The 27260-nt window shown below is 38.9% G+C and overlaps 1 protein-coding gene across 1 annotated transcript; it reads right to left on the bottom strand.

Annotated features, from left to right (window-relative positions):
* Positions 1–10086: 10086 nt before the first annotated feature.
* LOC136217434 (probable 2-oxoglutarate-dependent dioxygenase AOP1) lies at positions 10087–14194 on the bottom strand. The gene is made up of 4 exons (XM_066004024.1): positions 12348–14194; positions 11792–12075; positions 10892–11661; positions 10087–10668 (listed from the first exon to the last, which is right to left on the bottom strand). The coding sequence occupies exons 1-2, from the start codon at positions 12518–12520 to the stop codon at positions 11898–11900; spliced, it is 351 nt and encodes a 116-aa protein (XP_065860096.1). The 5' UTR covers positions 12521–14194; the 3' UTR covers positions 10087–10668; positions 10892–11661; positions 11792–11897.
* Between the last annotated feature and the right edge of the window lie 13066 nt (positions 14195–27260).

Here is a 27260-nt window from a genome sequence, read left to right as displayed (position 1 = left end):
CGAAGGATTCAACAAACATATCGTGCATATATTCACGCAAGTGCACCTCGGGATCTCCTCCACCACTAAACAGACCCAATTCTGGCACAATAGTTCGAGACGACCCTTCTCCGGTCTCTTCGACACTATCTTCATCATACGGTGCTCCACCATCCAATCCTTCTTCCATCGGTTCATCCTCTTGTTCCTCGCCAAGGAAGGACACATATAGACCATTTCCTACATTGTTCCTTTCGTCGGAATCCAGCAACTCCTCTACGTTCTCCTCGAAGGATTCCATCACTACGCATTCTGTCAAACCAACTCCGATCATGCTCACCCTATGATTAGGCAATGGATTACGCCTAGTGGAAGGGTTTGCTGACGAAGGATCAGCTATCTTTTTCTCCTCGATTAAATCCTGGATTTCGTGTTTCAGCCTCTCACAATTCTCAATTGTATGCCCATGACTGCTGTGGAACTCACAATACCCTCTAGCCTGTATCTACGGAGTAGGTGGAGCTTTGTTATAAGGGGTAAGGGCTTTCAATAGTCCTTTCTTCTGCAAACGTTCGAAAACCTTTGCGTAAGTCTGATCAAATTTGGCGAACCGCCTCTTTTCGATAGCATTAAGATCAAGCACTTTCACTACTGCAGATTCTGCACTCGCACTCGGCCCTCCGCCACTATACCCAGACTTCGTCCATTTAGTGTATGCTTTCTTCGGCTCTCCATCCCCCTCGACTGTCAAGGCACAACTATACATCTGATTGAAATCGGTAAACGGCATATACCGCAACTCATTCTTGATATACGGCAATGTGTTGCCAACCACCATTCGAATCTGATCTTGCTCAACCGGCTTCTGTTTCATGACCGCGGCCTTAGCCCTCCATCTTTTCACAAAATCGGAAAAAGATTCCCCAGCCTGTTGCTTAGTGCTCTCAAGTTCCTTCAAAGTGACCTCAAGCATGGTGTTGAAGCTATACTGAGCGATGAATGACTTCGCTAATTCCTTCCAATCCCTCTTCGTCACCATTGGTAATGCATGAAACCATGTGAGGGCAGCCCGCTCAAGATAAGTGTTAAACAGCCCTAGGACTTGATCCTCAGTAAGGATCGTGTGCTTCATTACAGCGACATACTGATTCATGTGGGCAGTGGGATCCCCAGTTCCATCGAACTTTTTCATGTCAGGGAGCCGGAATTTCAAAGGCAAAGCCGTTGCCGATAAACAATTCTTCAAGTTATAAAAGTCCTGACTTCCGGAACTTCCTCCGCGCAAGTCCTGCACCTCCTGCGTGATGTATTGCTTCCATTCCTCTTCCTTAGCTTTCTCTTTTTCCAGCTGTTTTCGGATATAATCCTGATAATCCTCCTCATTCCCAAAGCGAGGGCCATCGTTCACCTCATTCTCAGCGTGTTTACTGCCACTTTTGTCATCTCCCATGGCCAGCTTAGCTAACTGGGCCGCTATCACCGCTAACTGCTCATTAATGTTGTTCACAGAGTTTTCCAATCCGGCCACTTTTTCATCGGTCGCAGACATACTGGCTGAAGACTTAGTATACTCGGACGAAGATGATTCCGAAGCCACAACTGCCGATTCAGAACTGTCAATCTGTAACTGGTCGAACTGCCTAACTAGCCGATTGCTCTCTCGGTACCACAATCGCTTAATGATGACATCTGCGTGAACGGTATCCATTAGTATGTATGCATGATTTTATATGCATGATTCGTGGTGTGTGCGTTTATTTATTTACGGATATATAAGATAAGAAGAACAAACGTTAGTTTAATTACACGTATCACAACATCTCTCTTCCACCCTTATTCCTCCACACACTCGATGGTCCAAGTCTCTTTCTTTGGGGCTCACATTGCGGTCCAGGGGACGCATGATGCCGTCGATTATTGCGGAAAAATAAATCATTCACCATACAACACAGTTCGTTTTTGACGCATCAGCGTTCAGCGACTAAGAAATCGACCAAGTTGGATTGTCCTTTCGGAATAACTCGTCTTTCGTCCTTTCGTGAGACGCATTAGTTCGGGTTTTGACTCCCTTTGAGCGCATCTCAGTTTTTTTAGACGTGGTACGAGTTATTCTTCTAGTCTAATCATTCGTTATTGTCAATGACTCGTTCCCTTTTGTTCGCGCGGGTTCGTGTCTCGATTTTTGGATTACAACGGGATCTTTTGGATCTATCGAGAGACGTAACCACGTGTTTATTTAGTGATGGAATCACTTTTGGATTTTATTTTAGGGAACGGACTCATCGCGTAACGCGTTTGTTCTTAGCGTCGAGGATCCGTTTGCTCATTTTAGCTACGTGAAAAGACGGCGAGCCTTATTTTGAGCGCACGGTAACCTTTCGGCTAGCAACGGTTCGTTGTTCTTCCCAATCCACGGGATATATCATCTTAGTGTGGTTATAGAAAATCAACGTTTCGTTGAATCGCATGCCTATTCAAAGCGAGGATACCACCGTTCTCTTTCCTTTAGGCACGACTTAAGCAAACACGTATATCGGGCCATATTTCTTGCAGTTTTGGTAACGGTCGAAATGATCGAGTCGTTAGTCAAAGCCCGCAGTCTCGTCCATATGGCACAATTATATGGTTTGGCTTAATTCGGCTTTGAGATTTTAAACGGGGTATACACTCGTTCGAGGCACGTATTCAACGGCATTGGTTTATTTTCTTTAACTACGCTCGGGATTGACATATATCGTAAATTCGGAATGATTTTGGTCGTTTAGTTCATTTTTCGCTTTTCTTTTCTTAGTCACTTCTGCGGACACGTCCATTTCTCTTAAGAACGACACGGGGCATAACGTAAAAGCTCATCTTTTATTCGGAAGGGACGGGCTACGTGCGCGAAACTTTTCACGTTATGACAGGGTCGTTCGAAACAGAAATGTTCTTCGTTTTCGTTTCGTTATGATCCCGTTTTATCCCAATTTATTTAAATAATGTGAATAACGGCTACTGTTAATATAGTCTTTTGTATCGAAATGTAACTATCCTTAACACCAAACCGATGCATACTAATACGTGCTTACGTCGTAACGCATTTCCTGAACATGTGCCTTCGTCGGGACACAGAAAGGGACAAGGCGGGCCGCACATGTTCATTCATACGAGATGACTAAGTCGTCTTTAGTTTAAATCGTTTCGATGTTTTAGGGTAATTAGTATGTCGACTCAAGAGTATATATTAACGCATCATTTCATTTTCTTTACATACTTTAGGATTTAGACACGTATCATGGCGATTTGAAAACACGAACTGATTCATTTATCACGCCAAAAATAGTAACGGGTAATCCTATGGCAACTTCTAAGGTTACTATATGCTGACACGGCTGAGCGTGGGACCTCACAGGACCGCACAAATTCGCCCCTAACGAATGGATGGGGACCCTTTGGCGCCTTACTGTAAGGGGGAACTTACACTAGCCTCTTTCGAGCGACGAATGGACTCTCGCTAGAGGTTTCGCAGAAATTACCCAAAAGGTTTGCAATAATGCACATGAATGCATACGAAAAGAAATAATATGATCCGTCCCCGTTAAGGGCTTAATACACGCCTTCCGGAATCAAATTTCTCGCTTCCCCAGCAGAGTCGCCACTTGTTAGACGAGGTGCCGTGGCCTAATCTCCTGGGCGGACCGGGGGGTGGACACCTCATGGCGACGTAAGCGGTGATTGGCGCCGAAAGCAACCAATCGTGGAATCAAGCTGCTCGACAGGACCGGAGCTCGGAGATATGGAAGAGTCGCCACCCACGAATGGGAAAATGAACACCGATCCCTTGCGGGAGACCGGTGTGGGTTCGGGAAACTTAGGTACGAACCGAGAAGGCTAGCTCCTTTCTGGAGAAAGGCTACTAGGCACCCCGACATCGCCCGGTTATGAACCACCGGCCTCCTACTCAACATGTTAGGCGATAACGGACTAATCGTATACTTCTTTAAGTTTAAAATTCATTTGAAACCTTTTCTTTCTCTTTTTAGAAACCGTTTTGAGCATATATTATTGAAAAGCCACTTTAGTAAAGAATCACCCATTTACACCAGTTCAATATTCATACAAAGAGAGGGGGGAAGAAAGAAGTGATTTAGTTACAACGTGATTTACATGTCGTGTTGCGTGTTAATTCTATGCTAACTTATTTCCCCAAAACGAATTTATTGTCATGGTTCGTACCTTAATCGCCGTTGGAACGATTTGGGTGCGTTTTAAAAACCCCGTTTGATGAAGTTCACCCGAATTGCCGTTGGAACGACTCGAGTGTTTGAAAGCGTTTGGGATAAAAACCTTTGATAAGAAAACGTGGTTAAACATACAAGTCAATTTTATTTTGTACAAATCATTTAAGAAAACGATTCAAAAACTCTATTATTCACAATGAAAACGATTTTAATTACAAGGTTCCTTAATCCGTCGTTGGAACGGACTAAGGTTTTAAAGCGTGATGTTTTGGGAAACGATTTTGAAATGTCAAGAAAACACTATTTATTTACATTAGGAACCTCTAAAAAACCATTAGTTTAAATAATTAAATTGAAAACTCTTTTTGTGATTTATTTTTCCCTTTTTCCTTAGTGGATTCTCTACTTGTTATAATTACAATATTAAACATATTTAAACCAAAATTCACTCCCAAATAAAGCCCATTTGAAACATGGACCCCTAAATGGCCCAAAAGAATAAAGAAAATAATATAAACATATATATATACATTTTAATCCAAAAAGGAAATATGAAATAAAAGTTAATGAAAAGAGACTATATAATACATATATGAAAATACTAAATATAATACATTTATACTTTAAACATGTGAAAATAGTAAATAAAACTCCTAGATAAGAAAATAACATTTGTCACCAAAATAGTTTTATTTAATAATAACTAATATAACCCAAATATCCCAAAACTATATATATACATAACTAATGTAATTTTAAATGTAAAAAATAATATATATTTATCCACTAATATTTACTAATTATCTCCAAAATGCTCAAGTAAATAACATTTAAAATAAAATCCAATATAGCTCAACTGAATGAAAACGGAAATATAAGATATATATACATATACTTATATTTAATAAAAAATGATATATAAACATCCCAAATAATTATATATACCAAATGTCTAAAAATAGTTTGAAAATATATATTACATAAATATACATATATATACAAATGACCAAAAGCTTAAAAGTTAAGAAACAGGGACCAAAACAGCATTTTTTACATTCCAGTAGATTTACCGACGGAAAATCCGTCGGTAAACAGCAATTAGTGACAGAAACGGAAAATTACAGCAGCACTCCAATTGTTTCCAGATTTATTCAAAAGCTTTAAATTAAGTCTAACTCAATCGTTTTGGATTTCCGAACTACAAAAAATGGATCATAGTCAATAACGGAAGTTCCTAAAACGACGTTTTTATTTTAAAACATTATTTGGAAATTTTTTAGTTAAAACTTATAATTACAACGTTTTCGATACCCGAACTACCTTTTAATCGGATCACGGTTCGTATTGGGATATCAAAACGAGGTTTTTTACTTCAAAACAAAACCGAACGTTTATCTAACAAGAGACGAGAATTAAATAAATACGAAAAATTAAATAAAACGTGATAAATAAATAAATGACAAAATAAATAAAATTATAACATAAAAATAAATAAAGGAAAAGAAATAAATTAAATAAAATAAAAGAGTCTAGTCCTCGGATAATACCTTAAATTCGGTATCTGACGGTCGAAGCCGATTGATTCCACGAGTCGTGATTTTCCGGTTTTTTGTGTTTTTTAGTAAAAATTTAACTTTGGGAAAATTTGGATTTTTTTGGGGAAAAAAATATTTTCTCCAAAAAATTGACTTTCTCTCTCTAAAAATGTTTAGAGTGAGAAAGCTCCAAAGAATCTCCCCTCCTCCTCTCAAATGCATGGGGATCCGTGCCTTTTATAGGCAAACGGATCCCCGGCGGAATGGGCGACGCCCAAAAAGAATCGGGCGTCGCCCAACATTGTTGGGCGATCGCCCAACATTGTTGGGCGATCGCCCAACAATTGTTGGGCGAGCGCCCAACCGCCGTTGGGCGTTCGCCCGACGTTGGTGGGTGCTCGCCCAACGGTCGTCGGGGCGCGTCTCGCGCCGTCGGGCGCGCACGCCCTGCGGCCGTCGAGCGTGCGTTCCGTGCCGTCGGGCGCCCACGCGTCGCGGCCGTCGAACGCGCGTTCGCGCTGCCGGGCGCACACGCCCCGTGGCCGACGAGAGCGCGCTCCGCGCCACCGGGCCCGTGCATCGCTCGGACGTCGAGCGCGCGTCGTATGCCGCTAAGCGCTCGCACCATGCCGCTAAGCATTCGCGAGCCACCCCACTGGCAACAGCGACCCGCCATAACTCTTTCTTCCTTATTATGTACTTATCATTCTTTATATATTTTTTGTTTTTCAAAACTTCCGGAATCAATCGCTTCAACCGTCTTGTTTTCAGGTTTTCGTCACAGGTCCTCCGACTCGGTGTCTACACCAACCAATATTGAGTTGGCTGCTGGAGAAGAACAAGAACCTGACCAACCCAATGTTGATCAAGAAGAAACTTCCCCCTCTCACTCCATAGAGTCCATCCAAGCTGACACTCCTCCTCGTCGTCGAAGAAGACTGGTAAAGGCAATTCAACCAACTGTCCCTGACCTTGTTATCCAGAAGCCGACCAAGGACCCTTCTACACTCAAGCTGAATTTTTTCAGAAAACAAACATCTTCTACTCCATCGGCTTCTCTTGAAAAGCAAGCCTCTGTTTCTTCACCAAAGGAACACGCCGACTTGAATGCTTCCGCTAACTCTACAAGCCAAATGGAGCAAATTCCCGTCAATGCTGTTACTACAAGCATTGTGCTGACTCAGGACATTCCTGCTCCAGTCAGCACAGACAACATTCAGATTACTTCTTCTCCAATCAACACTTCTGCCGATCAATCAGCTCTACCCGAGACTCAAGTGCAGATTGAAAACACACTTCCAGTCACTGACCATGTTATTCCTTTGACTCCTCTTCCAACCGGTCATACTGAGGAAACTAGGTAAGTTAATGAAGGCTCTCTCAGCTACTTGCATGCCACCGAGTCTGGTAAAAGAATCATCGACTCGGTGCAAACATTAATTAAAGACCTTCATCAAACCACTCCGCCTGCTGCTGGGTCTTCTACTGTTGAGACAACTCAGCTCTCCCACGTAACTCAGCTTCTCAATGAAGTTAAGGGATTCAAGGATTTGCTGAGTGTCATAGTCTCCATTCAAGCACAGCAACCTAAGCAGGATTCCATCACAAAGCTGGCTGAGCTCCAGCTGACAATAGTTCAACATCTCAACACTCTTCAAGGTCAAGTTCAGACCTTGTCACCTACGAACACGCGATATGCAACTTCTGATGAAGTCAAAATGCTCTTTGCTCAGCTTCACACTGAGCAAATCAAGACCAACGAGCAAATGGTCTCCTATTCTCAATGCTCAGTGGAGCAAATTGGAGAGGCTGTTCGATTGCTGAACTTGAACAAACAAGAGATGGACACTAACGCCATGAAGCAAAATGAGATATTGTCTGTCACCAAACAAACCTTCAACCATGTACGTCACAACAACATTCAGCGTCAATACTACGACTCAGCCTTGCTGAAGACATTTCATCAAGTCGTTGCTGGTCTGTCAGATGCAATTACCTGGATAGGTAAATCTCAAGCTTTCATAGTAAGCATGATCAGCGCTGCTAAACTCAATATACCCAAAGAGGTCTCAGATGATGGAGTTGCTGTCTTTGACGGCGTCAATGAAAGCGCCGATAGACTTAAGGAGCTGTCCACGGAACTGACCAGAGCCGTCTTAACCGACGCCTTTAGGATTCCTCCTCCCGATGCTGACAAAACGGGGGAGAAAGAACAAGCTAGAACACAGCATGAGCTTAGTCAGTCTAAGCAAAAGAAAAAGAAATAGATGTAGGCTAGCTCAGTATATGCTAAGTGTGTAGTCTCTATGTTTTTCTTTTGTCTTTTATTGTATACACTGACTACCTCTATTCATATCAATACTTGCATCTTTTTATCCAAAACCTGAGTTATGAGTTATTATATACGATGCTGAGTATTAAGTTATTATGTATCTTCAATTACATCAACTATGTTTAATGCTTATAAAACTTATTGATTGTACCCAATGCTGATAATGTGTTTGACATTGACCTGTATGTTTATAAAACATTGTCTTATAAGACTCATTGAACAACAAATTACTCAGCGCCCTCTGAATGTTAAAACTTCCGATTAAACACTGAGTAAAATAGAATATGTTCCATGAGCTGACCTATATCTGAAAACTGACCTTAGACTTACTCGATTAAACCTTTAAATGTTTAGAGTAAAACTAAGTCAGTAGCTCAACCCTGACGGGGGAGTTTGCTAAGTTATATTATGTCAATTATCATGGGGGAGCTCAATACTGAGTTCTTCGCTGAATAGTTTTGCCAACATCAAAATGGGGGAGTTTGTTGAAACACCTTTCCACATAATTTTGATTTGACAAAATTGTTTAAGTGTAGTTAAAAAATATTCTAAACACACTAAGTTTAAATGCTTTGATTTATTCTACTAATGTGTTTGTTCAATGTTGAGTTAAATTGTTTATAAGACACAAAGATTAAAAGGCCCAAAGCCCAATACGGAAGTCAGAGCCCAAGTCAAACAGTTTAAGGCAACTCGGCCCGCGTATGTCAAAACGCTGTCGTTATGTACAAAACGCAGCTCAGCAGGAGAAGGATCTAGAAGACCTTCGTTGAACAACTTCGGGACGAAGCTACTGAGATGATTCGACAAAGAGTACAAGACAGCAGCTGAGCAAGAACAACTTCCAAACAAAGTGTTTCCACTTTGGGTAAAGTTCAGAAGACACAGAATGCTATCTAGTTGACCTTACCATAAATGGAGAGACATTCTGCCGAGCTGACCAAAAGCTGACCGATGACAGAAGATACTCAAATCTGATTGGCCGAGAGCTCTGAGCAAGACTGGGTGACAACGACAGGAAGCCGTTTCCCTCCAACGGTTATTTCAAAATTCGAAATGACCGATGCCTCAGACGTCTCTATAAATAGAGCCCTTCAGTTGCTTCATTCGATACAGAACTTGATCAAGCCATTACGATGACCAAAATTCTACGCAAAGTTCTACAAGAAAAAGCAAAGCAATCTTACACTAAATTTCATATCTTTTGTGTAAAAGTCTAGAGTGATTATTCAATCATCTAAGGTGTCTTAGCAATCGTTGTTTAGGACAAACACTTATCATTTCTAGAATTAGAAAGGAGAGACTGAGTACTCGGTTATAGTACTCAGCGAGAGATTAGGATTGAGTAGAGGTATAGAGGAAGGTACTCTTGTTATACTCAGTTTCTAAGATTGTAAAAGGTTTGATGCTCTACCGTTAAAGAGCTCAGTAGAGAATTCGAAATCTCGGAACGTGTTCCGGGGACAGGACGTAGGCTTGGAGGCCGAACTTGGATAAATCTGCTGAGTAATATCTTTCTAACCTTAAACTCCTTTATTTATATATTGCTTGCTTAAACTGAAGGAAATTAGGGCTAAGCACTAGTACAAAAATGGCCTATGGCCACAGTCGTTTACCCTCATTAGCCACGATTTCGCGACCGTGGCCATAAGAGGCGTGGCAAATGCTTGGCATCTTTAGTCACGGTTGTTCGACCGTGGCCAAAGGGTCATTAGAGTCGGTTGTTACAAATAACCGACTTTAATGCGTTGAGTTTTAGCCACGGTTGTTGGGTCTTTAGCCACGATTGTTGGTAACAACCGACTCTAATGCTCTAACCATTAGAGTCGGTTGATTGTAACAACCGTAGCTAATGTAAATAACATTAGAGTTGGTTGTTACGAACAACCAATCCTAATGTTATTGTTTTTAACAATTTTACAGCAGCAGGTTCAATAAACGAGATTAGTTAGCCTCAGTCGTTTACCTTGATCCTGTTGTATTATTGAAATTAAATGCAAAATCAATAAAAATATACACAAATATAAGGTAATTAATTAACTTGCTTTATATATACAAGTTTTGATTCAATATTCACAAATTCACAGTATTTTCAAATAATAACGTGTATATTACTAAAATTAACTACGAACACAAAAAAGACTGACATATACTCATTACTATTCTTTCAAACTCTCTACAACCTGCAGTGTTGAAATCCTGCCATCTTCTCTGCTGTCTCGACCTTCTACATATTCTCAGACTATTGTAATTTCCCTGAAAATGGACTAATTACAGTTAAAAGCATGCTAGCATTAATTAAGAGCAGTTTCACTGCAACAAATACCAAAACATAAGTTCCATAATGCATACCTCAGTTAAGCTTTACCTTATGCTGTAAATTTAACTATACCTTATGCTGTAAATTTAACATAAAACTTACAGTATCATAGAGAAGTACTATCCTCCCAAGTTTAATCAGATAAAAAAAAGAGTTATTCAAGGAAATTTCAATTCTTCAAGTACCAGGTCATGATAGGAAAAGTAAATAAAGAATCATATGAAGATCGTACCTGAAGGAAGAAGAACACTTTTCATCCATGGATCCAGTGTTGCAAATAATCTGCATGCACCAGAATTCTAAGTAAACACTCAAGGGAATAAGATGAACTGACAGTTCCAAATATCAATGAAGTCCATAAAATCTAAATCAATTGCTTAAGAGGACAAAAGTACCAAGAGTCACTGTAAAGATGGCTATTCAAGAGTGCACTAACAAATGTAGTCCCTGTCAATTGAAATAAACAGAAAACTGTTAAGAATTTGTAATCTATTTATGAAGTAACAATTGGGCAGCTGTAATAATATTTTGATCACCTACAGCAGCATTTGTGTAGCAACAGTAGCTAAACCTTTATCCTAAAAAATCAGGAATGTTACATCTACACTTATATATCTTAACATATATAAGAACAATGAACATATAAAGAAAGAGCAATGATCAGACAAATTAACCAAAGAGAGAAGAACAACAACCTAAATGGAAAATTAGAAGACAATCTTTTTTTTTTTGCTTTTATATACTCTTTCTGTTTCAACTATTATATAAAAAATAAAAAGGAAATTACAGTAAGACATGTAGGTACAAAGGGATCAAACCAGGGCAGTGTTGTTTATGCAGCTACCTTTATACACACAATTGTCTTAACCTTGTTCTACATCTTTAATGAAATGGTACATTTGTCAGTTTCATATAAGCTATAAAAAAAAGAAAAATTGAAAAATCTATGAATTTTTTTTTTATTTCAAGTATGAAAGGTAAAAAAACCGTCTTATTGCCTCTTAACTTACTCTAGATTTCTTCTCTCAAGGTATAATTTTTCGGCGGTTGACACGAAAGCAACACATCCTATACTTTATCTGTTGTGTAAATTTCTTCTCTTCATGGATTCCATTTACCTCCATGATCATTTGTTTATCATCTTCATTTGTTAGGTCTGCAATCGGTATTTCCAACGACCCGTCTTTCGAACGATGTAACTCCTGGCCATGTTCACTCACTATGGAAGGATATTGTTCAGGCGATGCTGGCGCTATCTTGTTATGGTTCACTTCCCTGCATAAGAATTTGATCCATCAACCATGCTTAGTTAATCTCATCAAATTATTAGTTTGATTATAGGAACTGACAACTTAAATGATTGTTATTTTGATAATTATTACTCGAATAACTGAACATTGAGTACCTAACACTGCCGAAACTATTTCTAGATTCAGTAGACACCTCACTATCTGGAGATACTCCACCATCTTCTGCCCTGTTCGAGCGCGTTTCTGCATTCTTTTGCAAATTTATCTTTTGCAAATGGTAGAAGTTTGAGGAGCTTCATATTTGTTGGGCCTCAGAATATTGTAAGTAGAATTCAAGTGTTCATCTAGATATTTCTCTACACCAAAGCTTTGTGCAATCATCCTCCTTATCATTTCATCTAGTTCTGATAATGGGACTGAGAACCAATGTACTATTTCACTGCCAAAATTCATCCTCTAAAAGTTAAAAAAATTATTGTGAAACCATTAAAAGAGTAAAAGCTATGTTGCACAGACAAATACACGGAAATGGACACAGGAAACATTATTTCTAAAACATAACCTTCATAAAATAGCCTAGAAACGAAAATGGACACGGACATGGACACGAAACTCAAAAACACTACTAAGTGTCTGTGCAACATAGAGTAAAAGAAAAAGGGTTGTAAAAAAGCATATGAACCTGAAATTGATGTTATACCCTGAGGTCACATGGGATTGGTGAAGCTTTGGAGGTTATCAAAATTGTCTAGATAAGAGACTGCTATGCTCTCATACAATGATTTGTAAGATGATCCAATATAACCATGGAAAGGTAATTCAGAAACATTGAGCTTTTTTGTTTCAATTGGTAATGAAAAAAAGTCTTCCATTGCTACATTCATAGAGTTTTGGAGGTGTTGAGGAATGTTTTTGAATACAACTTGAAAGCAACCGTATTTTTCAGCTGCATTTCTTACTTGGGATTTCAGTTTCTCCCACTCAAGGGTTCCTGGTTTTAGAACTGAGCAGGAAAAGTATGATAGGAAGGGAAACACTAGTTTCAGAGCTCATTTTAATTCTCAGTTAAGCTCGTTTTAGTGAATTAATATGGAAGATTAATTTACTAGTCCTTAGCTTTTGAGTGTGTTATATTGGGATTGGGAGATATGTTATATAGTGAGTGCAAAACCTCATTTGAATTTGGCAAATGGATGGATGCACAAATCTCTAATATTCCCAGGGACCGTTTTGTGGTCCTTTATATCTTAATGTTGTGTTAGATATTTTGATAGTTTTTATCTATTATAGTACAATGAAAATGAAATAAGGAGGTCCAAATTAATAATGTGAATTCTTAAATATAAGATTGATGTTGCGTAACATGTGGACCATCAACATAATATAACCAATTTGATTTTGCAAACTATTTTTACTCATTCACATGGAAAATAATTACATCTTTGATCTCTTACTATACTATACTACACATATAAAAGAAATTAATAATTTAAGATGCGGACATAAACTATGAAATTCTTTATTTATCTTTTATTGAAATTTATTTTAAATTTTTAAGTTTTTTTTGTTAAGATGAGTTTTATTATCTCTTATTTCACTAGACCTATAAAACGTGAGGAATGATCATAATCTTACACTAATTAGAACTCACAAATAATCTTATACTGATTAGGAATGCTCATATACAATAATCCAATAATCATAATCTTACACTGTTTAGAACTCATAGTCTATATAGAACCCTCAAAACTTCAAAGGTATGATTTACATAATCTCAATCTCAGAGTTCAACAGCCATTTGTTTCTTAACATAAGCATCAGAGAGTCCTCTCTCTAGTTGGACCACCAGTGTCATTCTCATTGTTTTGTAGGTTCTAATTTGAGCTTTTTAGAGAATTATCTTGATCAAAAATCTCATTTTTTGTGTTAGATCAATAGGTGTTTTAGACAAATTTTAATGATAAAAGAAGAGAATCGGGATAGTTGGATTATAGACAAATCAAACACAAGCAAATAATTACCTAAATTATACAATTCAAGTATAAAAAGGCTAAATTCTATATTTCAAAGACATATTAGAAAAACCCCTTTGAATTTCAAATATCTAATTAGAAAGGCTAATGTCTTTTGAAGGCTAATATGAAAGGCTAATTTCAAAGACATATTTGAAAAACCCCTTTGAATTATACAAGTCAAATATTATAAAGGCTAATGTGTTTATCCATCTTTGAATTTCAAATATGTGAAAGAAACCCCTTCACTCTGTCTTGCTTCCCTCCCAATTCTTAAACCAATGATCTTTCTTCATAATGATAACATAAAATTCAGGCATTTCAAACAAAAGAGCAAGAAACCTATATGGGTTGGCTGTGATCCTGTTGTGTATTACATACAAACCGCACAGACAGCAGAGGCCAAAAAGCAGAAAAGAAAAAACAGAACTTAGCAAAAACCAGAAAAAGTAAAACCAAATTCAACAAAAGAAAGAGCAGAAAGCACTGAATTGCTAAGGAAGAAGAAGGAAAACATGGTATACCCAAGGATTAAGGAAAAACATAACTTACCCGACAATTCGATTTCAGCTTCAAAATTGACCTGGACGATATTTCGATTTCCGACCTAGACGTGATGATCTTCACCATGCAAGAAAGGGTATACCCAACAACTTAGGGTTACACAATCGTGAGTGGGATCTCTCTCTGTACATGGACAAAGATCAAAGATGATGAATGGAAAAAGAAGAATTGGAAAACCGTAAAATTAGAAAAACTTAGCAACTAAAGCAAATGCATAAAACAATAATCTGAGGACAATCGATAATCTTAGCAACTAATCCACATAATAACAAAAGAAAATGGAAGCCCTAACAAGAACCTTAATCGTCTACAAAACCCATGAAACAAATGAAACCTATATAATAGAAGAAAGGAGAAGATGAAAAACGAACGAAACTTACAGCTTTTCTGTGTCAAAACACGAATGAAACTTCAAACTCAAAGCATGGAATGAATGTGGTTTTGGCGCTGAGGAGGAAGGACAAATTTGCTCTCTGATAGTTGGTTGGCGAAGGAGAAGAAAATAAAACATGCCCTTTCTTATATCGGGTCTTTAGAGTCGGTTATTAAATAACCGGCTCTAAAAAGCATCTATGGCGTCGGTTAAGCAAACAACCGACACCAATGCCTGTACTTGGCATCAGTTACATTATAACTGACCCTAATATTTAGGGTCATTGGTGTCGGTTTTTTAAAGAACCGACGCCAATGACCCTAGAAACGCGTGCCTTCTTAATTTAGACATTTTAGAGTCGGTTATTACAAATAACCGACTCAAATAATGCCTTATTTGAGTCGGTTATTACAATTATTTGAGTCGGTTATTTGTAATAACCGACTCTAATGCTTTTTAGCTTCGGTTATTGGAAACAACCGTAGCTAATGAGGCGTAGCTATATGTTATTTCTGTACTAGTGAAGGTATAGCAGCGGAAATATAAAATTTTAGCCTATTTCCTTTTAACCATAGGATCCGTTAATCGTTATTTCATATAAAGAGGGATAAGAAGGAATACCATTCGATGAACAATCTATCGTTGTTAAAGAAGCGCCCACAATTCTTCTCTGAGGTTCCAACCACAAAGTTTAACATGGTGAGGTTAAGATGAAATCAACCCTTATGAGATGCAACCAAAATAGATTGCCTCTAATTAACCAACACAAGATCAAGGAGAAAGAGAGATGAATAAGATTAATCAATCGATGGAATGCCATATGAATTCTTGTCCACGAACTAGGGGATGGGAATTCTTTTTCTCTCTCTAATTAGCAATTTCGAAAATCACTATAAGGGGAGGGATAGGCTTAGTCGAAATTCCTATAGGGAGGGGGTATATATAGTTGCTTGTATCTAAACCATAGTTAGATAGGAATATGTTACTTAATAGGAATCCAATTCAGAATAGGATTCCTAATTATTATCTCACTATATATCTAATATATTTAGGATAATAATAAATAACCTAATTGGATAATAATAGGAGTATATTAATCTAATTAAAACTCCTAATTTAATTATCTCTTAATTAATTTAATTCATGATCCTAATCAAATTAGTATTAATGGAATAAAATTAATTCCTTATTTCTATATATAAATTTCGGCCCCCTCCATATATTTGGGCCTTACTGGGCTCAATTGGGCTTCCATCTATTAATCATATCCATCTCTCTTTTGGTTCCAAGTCTTATGTGTGATCCATTAGGTCCTTACTACTTCTGGCCGTATGCAACTATTAAATTAATTTCTTCAAGAATTATATTTAATCATTGCATAACGGAATGATGTACTGAGTATGTTATAGGCAAGTCTGTAATCATTCCCCCAGAGTCCGTTAAGAAGACATGTTGATTCTGTCGTTAACCCTTCCGTATTAGTTACGGTATAATACGATCCTTTATCAACTACATCCTTGAACTGAATCTTATGACTATGGGTAATGTCAAGTCACATATAGCGAGACGTTCGTTTTACTTGTTCTTGGCCGAGTCAACTCAAAAAGATAGGTTAAGTGAAATCCGTATTTCTACTCTTAAGCTATCACCTTGCAAGGGTTTAGAGTCGAGTCTTCCACAAGCGATCCTTGGATGTATCTCCCATTAATCGGGAGTGATAAATGCTCAATCCAATGTATAACTACCCTAAAATTACTTCCTGTGACACCCAACCTTTGCAGTTCACACCCTAGAGTCATCTCTGTTAAGGATCGTGGGACCGCAGGATCAAAGTCTCACATTCAGTAATTCAGGATGACCAATTAACATTCTTTTGAGTCTGAGGATTAGTTATACCTAGTAATACCAATGAGATGAACAGTTGACAAGGATGAATCTACCCATCCTGTTATCTCAAGTCGGATCCCCAATCCTAATGAACAACGTTTCACCGGATCTATGTAACTGTCCAGATATCTATATATATGAAGCTTGTGAGATCAGCTTTCTGTCGGACAGAAGACATTGTTACATACAAGTCTCAACTGTGATATATCAATCCTAAACATATCACTTGACTTGGGGTGGTTTTAAGTTTATTAGTTTATTATAAAGTTTTGTCTCACTTCATGCTTGTATGAACACTTTATAATCACTTTAAACAAACTCACGGATTTCCTTTTATTAGACTTTATTTAGTGCTTAAAAGGGATTGCCTTTATATAGTTATAAAACATATATCTCATTAAAACAAATGATATAAAGAACAATTCATTTACAATAAGTTTGTATCCCGCAACAATTGACTATAGGACACTAAACCCCAACATAAACAAAACTGACCAAGTAAAGAGGTCACGCTGAGTTGTATACATTGAGTATCTAAGTTCAGGAATAGACTCAAGTGCTATCTCCTGACTTAACGAAAGAAGCTGACTTAGTCACAAGTTGACTAAGCTAGTGTCTTAATATACTCAGCGCGCTGTGTAATTCTTTTTCAAAGAAAAAGAAGCCAGCCTTAACGTACTAAAATTTTAAATAGTTCCTATCCCCCCCCTTGGAACTAACTTGTTACGTTATAAGGGACCAACTTGGAGTGATAACGATGAATCATCATCCTCGGAAGCTAATGCTGCTGAGACAACAAACATATGCTTCATGGCTGTTGAGATGGAAGAACCATATGTTTCTGAAGTGCCAAAACCTTCATTTGCCTCTAAAAATGACGGTCAAATCACTGAGGTAATTTCTCTCCCTACTCTAAAAATTGAAATGATAAATTCTCTGTGTGATGTGTATTCTCTTGTTAAAAAATGTAACAAGAAAATAAGAGCACTCACCAGAAGATGTGATGAGGTCGAGGAAGTTAATCTCGGAGACATCCGACACCTCCTCCAAGACAATACTAGACAAGATGAAAATCTTAAGGTCATGCATAAGTTTGTCTCGGAAGTCCAAGTGGAGTAAAAAAGCCTTCGAAAGGATGTCACATCAATTCAGAACCAACTAAGTGTTCCGAATAAAAAGAGCCATATCCATCAGTATACTCGAAATTAAAATTTCAGTGGAAAAGGATGGAGCCCACAATCTAGAGTCCAGTGTGACTTCTATGGGAAACAAGGCCACACAACCAATGTGTCTTGGCATAGAGTTAATTATAACAAATTCTATAATGATTTACCTACTAAGCCTAACAAGAAAGGACCCAAAAAGACTTGGGTACCCAAAAACAAGTAATCATATTAGGCTTAAGATGTGCTTAGAAGTCAAAGTTGTGGTATATTGATAACCGCATGCTCAAGGCATATTACTGGTGATGAAACTCAATTCATCACATAACGAGGAGGTAACGTAAGTTTTGGAGACAATAAGAAAGGAAAAATAGTGGGCTCTGGATCCATCGGAGGTAACCCATCTATTGAAAATGTCTCCCTAGTCAAAGGACTTAAGTATAACCTTCTGAGTGTAGCTCAGCTATGTGATAACGGAAGAAAGGTTTAAAATTGACTCTTCTGGATGTCAAATATTCGACAGTAAGACTAACTCCTTAATACTTACTGCTCCGAGAATTGATAATGTCTTTATGTTAAACCTAGAAAATAGATTTTCAAAAGATATATGCTTGGTCTCTAAGGAGAAACTGAACAATTTCCTATCTACTATGCTAGTCGTGTTTTGAGAGATGTGAAAATTCGTTACCCAAAGTTGGAAAAGTAGCATATGGTGTGGTCATTGTTGCACAAAGGCTACGCCATTATTTCCAAAGCCATGCCATTGTGGTAAGAACTGATATGCCATATAGGAAGATCCTACAAAGGCCGGAGATATCAGGGAGAATTACCGAATGTGCTTTAAAGCTAACTGAGTTCGACATTCGGTATGAGCCTAGAAGGTCATTTAAGGCTCAGGTCCTCGCTGATTTCCTGGTGGAGATTCCTGATCAAGATGGCTTGATACCAACAGTTTCGGAGACTTGGAAAATCTTTGTTGATGGAAGTGCAAACAAAGACGGTTCCGGTACTGGAGTTTTTATCAAGGGCCCTAATGGTATCAAACTTCGTTTTGCTGCTAACTTGAGGTTTGAAGGATCCAATAATATAGCCGAGTATGAGGCTTTGTTACAGGGATTACGAATCCTTAATATCATAAAGCATGATAGAGCCATTCTTAAGAGTGATTCTCAGTTGGTTGTACGCCAATTAATTGACAACTTTGAAACTCGTTCGGAAACCATGAAAAAATATTTGGCATTGGTCAAAGTCCTTTTACAAGAGGGAAAGGCTGAAGGTCGTAGCTTGGAAGTGCAACGAATTCCAAGAGAAGAAAATGAAGATGCTCATTATTTTGGTCAGAGTAGCTTCGACCCCAAACGGATCCTGCACATGTCAATGCCCTATCGAGCAAATCATTGTCGCTAGTATCAGTAAGGAGGAGGTCATGATTATGTCAAATCGTATTTTAAATTTTATCATTATGGAAGTTATCGATAACTAATTATGTGGAACAAGATTAAAAGATGATGGTTACCTTTTACTTTATGACAGTTCTAAAAGAAAAAAAAAGAACCTATTACAAATAAAAATTATCAATTTGATTCAAACCAAAACATTATTAGCGTTTGTGATGTTTAGGTAAAAAAAAATCCAGAAATATACAGTTGTCGAGACTCATAGGCCCTGTTTGGGAATTAGCTGTTAGCTGTTAGCTGATTACATTAGCTGTTAGCTGTTAGCTGATTGCATTAGCTGATTTGACTAGCTGATTTGACTAGCTGTTTGTGTAGACATGTTTGGTAAAAATTAGCTGATTGATAATAGCGATTTGTGCAAAAAGTCGAATAAGGGCATTAATTTTGGCGCAGGAGAAGAGGGAATCTATCTATTAGGGTTAAAGGAGTCCATTAATTTTAATATTGCAAAACGCTAATTGAAAAAGCTAAGCTCCTAAAAGGAGCTTTTTCTAAATTAGCGTTTTCATCCCAAAACTCTCTCTCAAAACTCTCTCCACCAAACACTCCAATCAGCGGTTTCGGTGGTCAAACCTCTAAAGTTGGTCAAAACGGCTCTTTTTATTCCAAAACGCTCTTTACCAAATAGGGCCAAGGCTTAGCTGGTGCATTTGTGACTATTGACAAAGAATGGGCCTCGTTCTTGGATAAATAAACATTGAACCCAAAACAAGGCCCATTCTTTTCCTTTTTACGTTCAAAAGAAACTATTTTCTTTATGTAATTTAAACGTAATATAACATTTTGTGCAATTTAATTACATGAATAGCTTTCTAGCATTTCAATTATCACTCAATCAAGTTATGTTGATCAGTTATTCAAAAAACAACAAAAAGAAAAAACATATTCTGTTGATTGGTGCTAATCATGAATAATGATGTAAAATTCATACCATACTTATTTTGGAAATATGCTTAAATTATATTTTTTAAATTATCGATTTTTTGATACATAATTTTTTAATAAACTAATATAAAATTAGTACAAATATAAAAAGGTAATTAAATAGTACAGAAAATTCAAAAGAATAGAAAATTAAAAATTGGATGATTTTTTTAATATATAAGATTAAATAGAATTAGAAAAAGAATGGAAAAATTAAAAAATTATAAATCTACTCTTTAGAATTTTATAGTCAAAATGAAAATTAAACAGAAGAAATTGAATGAATTTAAATATAAAATTAAATAGTGTAAGTTACATAATATTAGTTATGATTAGTCTAAGTATTTAAAAATATTTGAAAACTAAAAGTGGTTTTAGTATATTTTTTTTTTTGAACCAGAAAGATACTCATAAATAGATCGGATAAGCGTCCTCAACAATAGTGTTTAGTAGCCAATCTGGCACTACAGAAACAAAATAATCGCTAGCATTGGAACAGGCAAGCCTAGCTACCAAATGAGCTGCTCTGTTCGCTAAACGAGGGATAAATTGTAATTTAAAAGATGGGTTGGATCGTAAGAGTCCACGACAGTCCTGAATAATCAAACCAAACTCGGAGATATCTTGTTTATCAGACTTAATTGCGTCGACAACCAGTTTAGCATCAGACTCAAATTCGACAGATATATATCTTAAAGATGCTAGCCAAATCATGCTCGTACGAAGAGCGAGAGCCTCAATGACTCGGGGTTCTTTAATACCTGGGATAAAGCTGCTACTACAAAACAGGAATGTTCCCATTTCGTCTCTGATAACCGCTCCCAAGCCACTGCTCGTTAAATCGTTGAAGATTGCTCCATCAATGTTGCATTTAACTGAACCAGGGTCAGGCGGCTTCCATTTCTGATTTGCCACCTGTCGTACTGGGATCCTGGTGAAGTGAGGTGCTGGTGTTTGTATTCTGCTGCTGGACGGCCCGGGCTGTTGCAAAGGATGAGACTGGCGCTGCTGTTCCGCTGCCGTTTCGCACAGCTCGCCATCCGTATTTCTGCTTACTCTTGGCTTTGTCCCTTGGTGGAAGGCCCTCCAGTCGCAAACTACATCCATGGCAATGCGCCAACTAGTATCTGCTGGCCACCATCTCATATGCCAAAGAACTCTATTTTTGTGGTCCCAAATTGCCTTTAATGCACAGCAGGTTCTGACTATGATGTCTTGGTTTGAGCCACAGAGAGTTTGCAAAAGCCATTCCGCAAGGTTCATATTGCCCACTTGTGGTACTAGAAGGCCAGCTATTCGCCAAATGTCACCTGCAAAACAACATTCAGTAAATAAATGGTTATCTATTTCATCCCGCTCCACACAAACTGGGCACTCAACAGTGATGGGGACTCTCCTTTGAACCAAACGTGTTCTAGTTGGTAGGCAACCCGAACAGATTCGCCATATGAATTGTTTTAGCTTAGGGGGAATCAATAACCTCCATAGTTTTTTCCATCCTTCCTTCACCCTGACCTCCCCTTCATTCTCCATACCCGTCAAATAACCCGAATGCACATTATAAAAACCATCTTTTGACCAATGCCATATTCTCATATCTTCCCCAACACTGTATGGTAGGATAATGTCCCTAATGGCTTGCACTTCAATTTCACTAAAGCACCCATTAAGCCTCTCCAAGTCCCACCCTCTACCATTCTCATGCAACAAGTCAGCGACCGTTAAATTTTCTAGTCCAGGGACCATGTAAGAGTTCAGACAAAAGCCATCTAAATTGGGTACCCAAGCATCCTTCCAGACTCTAATAGATTCGCCATTCCCTACTCTCCATCTAATCCCTTTTCTCAGTATGCTAAGACCCTCCCATATACTTCTCCAAACCATACTAGGGTTATTGCCTAATTTAGAGAAAAGTAAGTCCTCCCTAGGGAAGTATTTAGCTTTGAACATTCTACTTACTATAGTATTTGGGTATTTTAGCAATTTCCATCCCTGCTTACCTAACATTGCCAAATTAAATAAATGCAAATCTTTAAAACCCATCCCGCCTGAATCTTTAGGCCTACATAAATGTTTCTTTTCCCCTCTGGTTTCATACCCCACCAAAATGAATTCATTAACTTTTGCAGCTCATCACAAATAGATAAGGGTATAAGAAACGTACTCATACAAAAGGTGGGCAGAGCCTGAGCCACTGACTTAAGCAATACCTCTTTCCCAGCCTGGGATAAGAATTTTAACCCCCAAGCACCAAACTTCTTTCGCAGCCTATCAACCAGAAAGGTGAAAATTCGGCGTTTGGAGCGCCCAATCAACGAAGGAAGGCCAAGATATCGACCTGTATCAAGAGGTATGGTCACCCGTAGAGTCCCTTGAATCTCAGTTCTCACTCCCGCTGGCACATTAGAACTGAAGAAGATCCCCGACTTATTCATGTTCACAGCCTGACCAGAGGCCACCTCATATTCAGCCAAAATGTCCATCACCTTTGGGGCTTCATTTGCAGTTGCTCCAAAGAACAAGAAACTATCATCAGCAAAGAATAGGTGAGTGATAGCCGGAGCCCTACGACACACTCGGCACCCTGAAATAAGACCATCACCTTCAGCTTTCCTTATCAATTTTGATAAGACTTCTGCACAAAGAATAAAAAGATAGGGAGACAACAGGTCTCCTTGTCTGAGCCCCCTACCTGGGACAATCTGCTCAGTGCATTCCCCATTCACTGCCACTCTATACTTCACCGTTGTAATACATAACATCATCCAGCGGACCCATCGCTCATGGAAACCCATCCTAATCATGACCTGTTTCAAGAAATCCCAATCCACTCTATCATAGGCCTTACTGATGTCAATCTTGAGGGCCACCTGCGCTTTCTTTCCCCTGCTCAATCTCTTCATGGAGTGGATACACTCAAAAGCCACCTGAACGTTGTCAATTATAGATCTGCCTGGGATAAAAGCAGATTGAGTTTCGCCAATTATTTGTGGGAGGACCCTCTTTAGCCGGTTTGCCAGAGCTTTGGCAATTATCTTATAAATTACATTGCACAGGGCAATAGGGCGAAAATCCTTTAAAAGTCTAGGGTTGTCAATTTTAGGAATGAGCACGATTGTAGTGTCATTTATCCCCTCAGGGAATTCCCCCTCACGAAGCCATTTTGCACAAGCCGCTCCCAAATCCACCCCAATTGTGTCCCAAAAGGCTTGAAAAAATCCTGGGTTAAGCCCATCAGGGCCAGGAGATTTATTCGGGCTCATGGAGAAAAGGGCCTGTTTAAATTCCTCCACTTCGAACTGAGCTGTGAGATACTCATTTGTGCTCGGATCAATAAGTGTGTCAATTACCTGAACTGTTTCAGACCCATCCGTATTCGATGCAGAAAAAACAGATTGAAAATAGTTATGTGCAAGCCCTAACATCTCAGCCTGACTCTCGACCTCTCCTCCCACTTCGTCAATCAATGAGGCAATTGAATTTTGGTGTCTCCTTGCTTTGACACTAGCATGGAAGAACTGGGTGTTTCTATCCCCTTCTGTCAACCAGAAAGCCTTAGCCCTCTGTCTCCAATAAATCTCTTCTGCTTCCAGGGTGTCATTAAGTTTTCTTTTGGCAAAGAAATATAATGCAATTGACTCCCTATCACTGTTCCCGTGAAATCTCTCCATTTGGATTCTCCATTTCCTAATTTGACTCTTGAAACGCACATTGAATCCCTTCCCCCACTCAGACATTTTCTGTATACAGACCTTCAACTTCTCTTGGATCGGCCTACTACCCTGAGCCGTCCAGTGTCTGACCACGAGCCCCTTGAATTCCTGCTCCTTTAGCCAACTCTCCTCAAAAAAGAATCTTTTGACTTTCCTTCCTCCTATCTCCCTTTCCAAACTAAGCAAAAGGGGGAGGTGGTCCGAATATCCCGACATACACGATTGGAGCTGGTAGTTTGCAAACCGGTGCAACCAATCTGCCGAAGCAAAGCCCCTGTCCAGCTTCTCTCTCACCCACCTATCCGTCCCCCTGCCTCTCTCCCAAGTAAAAGGGTTACCTTTCTGCTCCAGCTCACTTAAACCACACTCCTCGACAGCTTTGGCAAACTCCTGAATTAAAAAGGTAGGGAAAATAGCACCCCCTACTTTTTCCTCATTGTTTAGAATACAATTAAAGTCCCCTATCACTACCCACGGCAGTTGAGGTTCCCCAGCCAATCTCCTCAGTAACTCCCAGGACTCTCCATGCCTACTGCGGTCAGCAAAACCATAGAACCCTATCAATCTCGAATCTCCTCTCACATTATCAGAAATTATCGCCTCGATGTGATGATCCGAAAAACTTTTTATTGACACTAGAATCTCTGCTTTCCAGAGCATTGCTAGCCCACCACTGCGCCCTCTTCTATTGACAGAGAATGTCCCATCAAACTTCAACTGGTGTTTTATAACCCCCAAACGCTGATCTTCTACTAAAGTTTCCATTAAAAATACAATAACTGGTTTTTGGGATGAAACTAACTCCTTTAAGGACCGAACTGCCCGGTGGTTTCCCAGGCCACGACAGTTCCAGCTTAAGCAACTCATTCCTCCCGGCGGCCCTGTGCACTAGGGCTCGCCGATCCATAGACTTTAGAAATCCCCTCATCCTTTTCCGGAACAGAGACCTCTACCTCTTGAATTCCCTTTCCAAGTTCCCCCCTCCTCCTTTTCCTATCATCACTGACCTCCATCTCAATATCCTCTAGGTCCCCCTTGTCTCTTCCTTCCTCCCCCCCTTTCCCTTTACCCTCAGTTTCTGTTGATGCCTTAAAGAACGGGCCCGAGTATGGGCATATCAAGACCTCCCTCTCCCCCTCCCCTACTTGTTTGGTTGATGCCCTCTCTCCTCTTCCTCTCCCCATATTAGTAATGTCTCTCAGAGTTCCCATCCTACCTCCTCTAATGCTCCCACCCCCTCGCTGATACCCCCCTGACATGGTACCCCCATTATACTCTCTCAGCCACTTCGCCCCACTTTGATCCCCTCCCCTCTTTGTTGGGGCTTTAAGCCACTCCCCCCACTCTCTCTGGATTTCCACCCCCTGCATTTCAAAAACCTTTTCATAGAAACGTTCCGTATGTCCCAGGCATCCACAAACATAGAAGAAAATCCCCAAGCGTTCGTATTTAAAGGTTGCCAGAGCCCACACATTTCCCGCACACTTCAGTTTTTTAAATCTTTTCAGTGGCCTTTCGCTATTTAGACCGACTCTGATTCGCATAAACTGCCTATGAATGCCAATATTGTTGTTATCATCATACTCTTCAAACTCTCCAAGGAAATTTCCTAATTGTTTGCCAACTATCTAGGACATAGTCCCCACAGGTAAGCCGTATATTTGGACCCAGATTGAATAATTCACTAGAGACACATCATCCACATGAACTCCATATTTCCAATTATTCATAATCAGAGCATAGTTATCAAAGGACCAGGGTCCTCCAGCAATCACCCTGTCTCTATCAATTGGGTGAAAAAATTCAAAAGAGTAAAGATTTGGGCTAATCTCTTGAATTTCGACCCCTCTAACCGGTCTCCATAATACTGCCAGTCGGTTTCTCATACTCAGGAAGTTGAGAGGTCTGTCAGCGGCAAAACGACCTAAGAACCGAAGTCCAGAGTCCACAATAACTTCTACTATAGGTGGCGCTGCCAACTCAAGATGTCCCCCTTCTTCTCCCTCAATCCTCAATCTCTCCATTTCCCTCTCCATATCAAAAAGAAGTGTGCCTCGCAGACACAAAAATACAGCAATCTCACACAAAAATACAGCAAAATCACACAATCGGTCCCCCTCATAATCAAGAAGCAGCACTTCTAAACGTTAATCAGTAAAGATTGTAACGGGAACAGTACAAGAACCAAACCACAAACGCCTCCAGAAACTCAAAGATAGAAGCCCCAAATCAGAATCACAAGAACGAAAATAAAGCAGCACTTCTAAACGTTAATCAGTAAAGATTGTCACGGAAACAGTACAAGAATAAAACCACAATCACCTCCAGAAACTCAAAGGTAGAAGCCCCAAATCAGAATCACAAAATCGGAAGTAAACGACACAGTAAAGGAAAATCGGTATTAGTTCTAAACTCAGCCTCAATCGGAACAACAAAGGAACAGAACTTCAACCAAACAACCATCGGAATTAGTTCTAAACCCCGAATCAATCGGGACAGCAAAGGAAAATCGGATAAAAATCAAGATCGGAGCCTATCCAGTAAAGCCATCAACAACACCACAATAACAGAAACTCTCAAAAGGATTGAGACATACCTTCACTAACTCGGAAGGACCCTCTTACCGGCGACGGAGACGGCCACAACCCGGGTAGCGCAGGCGGCGGCGTCTTCGAAGGTCAGGTGTGCGAGAGAGACGGCGGTTTATAAAATATCATATTAATTACACTTTTATCCAAGGTGGTTTTAGTATATTGAAAAACAAAAAAGGCTGATTTGGTGGAGTTTCAGTGAGGTTGGTTTTTTATTTTTTATTTCAAATCCAGAAAAAAAATATGTATATTTAATAAAAGCATAATAAAAATTCTAAAATTGATTTTATATGTAATTTCCTCAATTAAATAATATAAAAAATTAGTATCTTTTAAAAACTATTTACAATTATATCAAGTCATAATTTTGGATTATGTAAAATTAGTAAAATCAGTATCTTTAATATATTTTAAGGATTAGAATTTATAAATTAGAAGTCTATAATATATTTTTTAGGGATTATGATTTGTGAATTTGAGTCTAGACTTTTAAATTATAATGTAAAATCATAATATATAGAGAAGTTTGGTAACATGATTTAGTTGTAATTTTGTATTTTTTTTTTGAAATAATAAAGAATCTTGTATTAACTTAAATCTGCAGAAAGAATGTCAGTAATAACTGGTGGTGGACATGCCCACTCACTACGAACAGACCTAGAAGTAACAGCTTTAGCTAGGCTATGAGCTGCTAAATTCGCTGAACGCTTTACAAATGAGACAGAACAGGAGTTCATGTCTTGTAATAAATCGCAACAATCCCGAATAACATCCGAAAGATATGATAGCTGAAAGCTTCGATGTTGTATTGCTTTTACCACGACTAAGCAATCTGATTGAATTTCGACATGGCTAAGTTCGAAATCCTTCACCCACGACAAGGCTTCACGTATCGTTAAGGCTTCCGCCAAAGGAGGATCCGTAATATCCGCTAGGGGAC

Source organism: Euphorbia lathyris, chromosome 2, assembly GCF_963576675.1.
Source record: "Euphorbia lathyris chromosome 2, ddEupLath1.1, whole genome shotgun sequence".
NCBI lineage: Eukaryota > Viridiplantae > Streptophyta > Magnoliopsida > Malpighiales > Euphorbiaceae > Euphorbia > Euphorbia lathyris.
The sequence above is the reverse complement of the archived record's forward strand: the minus strand, read 5'-3'. Positions and strand labels throughout refer to the sequence as shown.

Excerpts from the sequence above, each read along its gene's own strand:
- LOC136217434 (XM_066004024.1), bottom strand. The coding sequence starts at position 12,520 with ATGAATGTAGCAATGGAAGACTTTTTTTCATTACCAATTGAAACAAAA. Across the intron at positions 12,076-12,347 it reads CAAAGCTTCACCAATCCCAT|TGAAATAGTACATTGGTTCT; the intron begins GTGACCTCAGGG and ends GAATTTTGGCAG.